This window comes from Myzus persicae, unplaced genomic scaffold (genome assembly GCF_001856785.1).
Source record: "Myzus persicae strain clone G006 unplaced genomic scaffold, MPER_G0061.0, whole genome shotgun sequence".
NCBI lineage: Eukaryota > Metazoa > Arthropoda > Insecta > Hemiptera > Aphididae > Myzus > Myzus persicae.
The window spans coordinates 1-5,281 of record NW_019101795.1 but is presented as its reverse complement, the minus strand read 5'-3'; the positions used below and the strand labels follow the sequence as shown (position 1 = coordinate 5,281).

The window sequence follows — 5,281 nt, the reverse complement described above, 5'->3', positions numbered from 1 at the left end:
ATCTATAAGGTAGGTTATTATACCTATAGTAAATCAAATTAATTATGTAACTTAAAAATGTAGAGATGACTGTTGTCTCTATTTCACGATTCGAACTCGACTGTTTGGCTATGCCAGTGATTTATATTATCGTACTCTACGTTCCTGTGTTCTGTCTACCTAAGCAAATTCTTCATGCGCGACATAAATGACGCGTCAGTAATCTGTAAATCGTTACAACCTCAAACAGAACTAGTTTATTATGATGATCCGAATAAACTAGTAACTAGATTAAATCTTTTAGCATCATCACAAAGTGTTGGTAATACTGGTGTAAATAACGAAATTATATCTATTTTAGAAGAATTACGTGAGAGAAATATTATAGTCTTATGACAATATTAGAGAATATAGCTGATGAGCTACATCGACCAGCAAGAAAAATTAATCCTGGACGTAGCGTGGTAACATGGTTTATGGATGATCTTTGGCAAGCTGATTTAATAGATATGCAGTCACATTCTAGACAAAATAATGGTTTTAAGTACATTTTAATTATAATAGATACATTTACGAAGTTTGTATGGTGTGAGGCACTGAAAAATAAAACAGCAAAGGAATGTTCAAAAGGTATATTAAAAATATTTAAAAAATCAACCAAAATTATTACAAACAGATAATGGTACAGAGTTTTACAATAAAATATTTCAAAGTGTTATGAATAAGTACAATATTAAACATTATTCAACTTACAGCAGTATAAAGGCTGGTATGGTTGAACGGTGTTATAAGAACAATAAAAAATAAAATTTACAAACATTTTACATCAACAGGTTCCTGGAATTGGTACAATTCAATTTCAAAATTAGTAAATAATTATAATTATACAAAACATTCAACAATAAAATGTACACCAAAAGAAGCTCGGATCAACCCGATTCAAATAAAAACAAATACATTTAGAGACATCGCAGACTACAGACTTTATATCGGCCGGTAGTTTAGTCGAGTTGGGCTAGTATCGCGCACACTGGGCCAACTAAACAGTTTGGTTGGTAGTGAGTACGCAAACTAGCCAATAGTCAGCCGACTGCTCTGGAAAGATTTTCCTAGTTATACTAAATTCTGCTGACGATAGCAGTCGCTTTTTTAGTGTACCTTTCGCTTTAAAATGTTGTCAAGAAATGTTATTATTGCGTTCATACATCGAAGAAGGATTATGAAGAGAATGAAGAAGAGAAATAGAGAATATTGGGTGCATCCAATCTTTAGTATTAGATTATTGCATGGAAATTTTCATACATTGCATTCCAAATTATTGAATTTCCCAGAAAAGTTTTTTGGATACTATCGAATGAGCATAACCAGCTTCAATGAACTCGTCAAATTAATTGGACCAGCAATAGCGAAGGAGAATACACAGTTAAGACTCTCTATACCTGTGGAGGAAAGATTGAGTGTTATGATACGGTAAGATATACCACAAAAATTATTAAATCTCTTTTATTAAAGTTAAAAACCAGAAAACTAACTATATTGAAAAATAAATGATTATTATTATTATTTATTACATTATAAGTAAAAATATTATATTATAAGTATACTCATAAGTTATTTATTATAAGTCATATATTTCCGTATCATCTGAAAAATTAGAAAAATGGGAACGAACTGTATCATTAGAAATTTCTGGCGATGGAGTATTTTGAATGTCTTGAAACGTAGTCAGATTGTGTGGTATGGCAAAACCGGACGTATAATTTGAATGCTGAGATATTTGTGGTGGTGGCATGTTACTCCCTGGATGATATACAGGATAAGACAACGGTCGCTGTAAGACATTGTAGCTACTTGTTGATTGAGAACTAGTATCAAAACGCCTTGCTAGTGTTATTTGTTTAAAAATGTTAAGAATACCAATTTTAGCATCGAGTTTTTCCTCTGCGTTTAATTTCTGGAGTGATGGGACAAGAGATAAAGCAAAATTTGTATCTTCATCAACCGGCTGATTTAATGCTTTTATTAATGCTTCGTCCAACTCGTCTGGTTTCGATACATTAGTCCTCTTTTTCCGATGAGGAATAGGTGTTGAAGTGGTAGGGCCAGGGTCGTTATTGTCGTCTTCGTCTTCATGAGAATCATTTGGTTCCAGGTTACCTTCCGTTCGCCGATTTTCCATACAAGGAAGTAAAAATAATAATTTTTCAAAGTACACATATTTACGCCTCTTGGTTGCAGCTTGCCCTGATTTTGTGTTTTTTGGGGCGTTTAATTCTCTACGAAAACAAGTCCGTAAATTAGCCCATTTTTTTTGCACTTCATGACCTGAATAATAATGATAATAATAATAAGTGCAATATATATTGACCAAAAAAATTACATTTTTAAAAATTTCATTGTGTGTATAAAATATAACAATATACTCTAAAAGTTTCATATACCTCCAATCCATGAATAATATTTTTAAATTGCAACAAATTAACCAAAATAGTTATTATTGGTTTTAATTTGTAGGTAATTTAATCTACATTTGAATATAAAATGTCTGTACAAAATAACTGTATTAATTTATTTTTTAGATTTTTGATTACAGTATGAACTATTTATGAGAATCTTTGTTTTAAATTTTCAATCCTCAGTTATAAAAACTGAATAATTTATAATTTTTTAATTCTAATGATTGATAATAATGTTCGAGATTTTGATAGATTTTGACAAATTTTGAACTTCAAATGCCTATAAAAGTAAAATGTTTTTATTATTGTTAATGTTTTTAATATTGTTCAACTGCTATTGTAACGATGTATTGGGAGCCTTGTATTAAATATCCGATGTTTTAAGAATATAAACTTCAATGGTAGACAAAATTATGAGGAATCTTATATTACATTTTGAAAACTTAGATTTAAAAGTAAAAAAAAAATTTATAAATTCCTAACACAAAATAATTTGCAAATTTTCGTCATTATATTCGTCATACTAAAATAAGTCACGTGCAGGCCACTTATATTCAATAATAATTATTATTATTATTTACGTAGACTCTATTAGGTGGTGTACAAATATTGAAATTTGGATTACATATGTGTACAAAATACAAATAGAATAACAATTATTATCAGTAGACGTACGTGATAAAATAATATAATTAATTCTTTCCAGATATTTGGCTACCGGAGCTAGTTTTAACTCGTTGTCTTTTGAGTATCTAATGGGAGCTTCTACAATACGAGATATAACTAAATCTACATGTGAGCAAATATGGAACATACTTCAACCGTTATTTATGGCAATCAAACAAGAAGATGACTGGATTAAAATTGCTGACGAATTTTATACTCGCACAAATTTTCCCAATATCATTGGAGCGGTAGACGGCAAGCATATTAGGATGATACAACCAGAACATTCCGGAACATCGAATTTTAATTACAAAAAATTCTTCTCTTGCGTTTTAATGGCTTGGACAGATGCAGATTATAAATTTGTCGACATAGATGTTGGTTCTTATGGAACAGCTAGTTATTCAGAAATATTTAAAACATCTCAAATGGGAAAACGGCTTTCTGACAACCAGCTTAATATTAATTACCCCCGGGAGGCATTTGCCAAATGATGATGACGGAAATGTCATTCCATTCTCTGTCGTTGGTGATGAAGTGTTTGGACTTGGAAATCATATTTTAAGACCTTATGCAAAAAGAAATTTAAACTACACCAAGCGATTTTTTAACTATAGACATACAAGAGCTCGTCGTGTGGTTGAGTGTACATTTGGGATTCTCGCAAACAAATGGCGTATATTTCACCGCCCAATTGATGTGAATATCGATTTTTGTGTTCGAATTATAAAAGCCTGCTGTGTACGTTCGTGAACTTAGCGGCAATCATGTAACAGATTTCAATGAAACCTATCCAACAATTTTGTTGGACGTTTGTTGGACATTGTTGGAAAGGTTTTACAATTTGTTGGACCGTCATTAAAAAGTTATAAACATTTTTCCAAAACCGCCGCTAAGTTCACACTAACGGCCAACATTAAATCAAACACATAAAAAACTATACAAAATTGTTCTCCACGGTTTGTTGGACGTTGTTGGAAAGGTCCTGCCATTTGTTGGAAATCTGTTTATTTTATACGAATTTTTGAAAAAGTGCCGCTAACTTCACACCATCGGCCAACTTTTTTTTAAAAGTTAAAAAAGACATCCAAAACGGTTCTACATGGTTTGTTGGACGTTGTTGGAAAGGTCCTGCCATTTGTTGGAACTCTGTTTATTTTATACGAATTTTTGAAAAAGTGCTCCTAGACCAACCTTTCTCAAAAGTTCCAAAAGCCATCAAAAACGGTTCTACATGGTTTGTTGGACGTTGTTGGAAAGGTCCTTCCATTTGTTGGAACTCTGTTTATTTTTAAAATTGTTTATTTTTAAAGGAGATAACATTATAGTATACTATATATTTTTATGTAACAACATGTATAATTTATACCACATATTTTTAATTTTTTTTGATAATTCTCGTGTTTAAAAAATGTCAACAAACAAAATATAATATAGTTATTTATTATACAAACAAATAAATTATCAGTATAAAATTAAATTCCTAAACATAATAAAAAATGATGAAAAACAATATTTTCTTTTCTTGCATTAAGTTATAATGACATAAAAATTAATATTTATAAAATATAAAAACTTATGAAATCGAAACAAAATTTAATAAAAATATAATAAATGTATTATATATTATACTAACAAACAAGGTATAAATTAAAAAAATTACTTCTAACACGTACTAAAAACTTATAAAAAAAAATTTCTCTTTTCATAAATAAAATCCATACTTGCCTATAACATTTAAATTAATATTTTTAAATATTCAAAACCTTTGAAATCTTAATCAAAATAAAATAATTACCAATTGCATTATATAATAAAATAAAGCATTAATAAAAAATTGAAAGTTATTATTTTTAATGCTTTATATAAAAAATTGTTTGTGGTACTATACGCATTGTATCTTGAATTAAAATGTCGACTAAATTCATCGAAATCTCGAATGTTTTCAAATTGATTTTTACATAGTTAAAAATGTATAAAATATTCTAGAACGACAAACCGTCTCCGCTCAGAATCGTTTTTCGTATGCAATGATGTATCATTGGATTCAAATTTAACATCATCCATTACAGTTGCCCTCTATATCAGAGATTCCCGAAAGGTGGTCCGCGGAACCCCGGGGTTCCGTGGAAGGGCCTCAAGGGTTCCGCGTACCGTCCAAAAATTAAACAAAACTTTCA

The 5,281-nt window shown here is 30.1% G+C and overlaps 1 protein-coding gene across 1 annotated transcript; it reads left to right on the top strand.

Moving 5' to 3' along the window:
* Positions 1-3,190: 3,190 nt before the first annotated feature.
* Positions 3,191-3,595, top strand: LOC111030449. The gene has a single exon (XM_022309942.1). The coding sequence runs from the start codon at positions 3,191-3,193 to the stop codon at positions 3,593-3,595; it is 405 nt and encodes a 134-aa protein (XP_022165634.1).
* Positions 3,596-5,281: the final 1,686 nt, after the last annotated feature.

Bases quoted from the DNA above. Each gene is read 5' to 3' on its own strand.
- LOC111030449 (XM_022309942.1), top strand. From the start codon at position 3,191: ATGGGAGCTTCTACAATACGAGATATAACTAAATCTACATGTGAGCAA.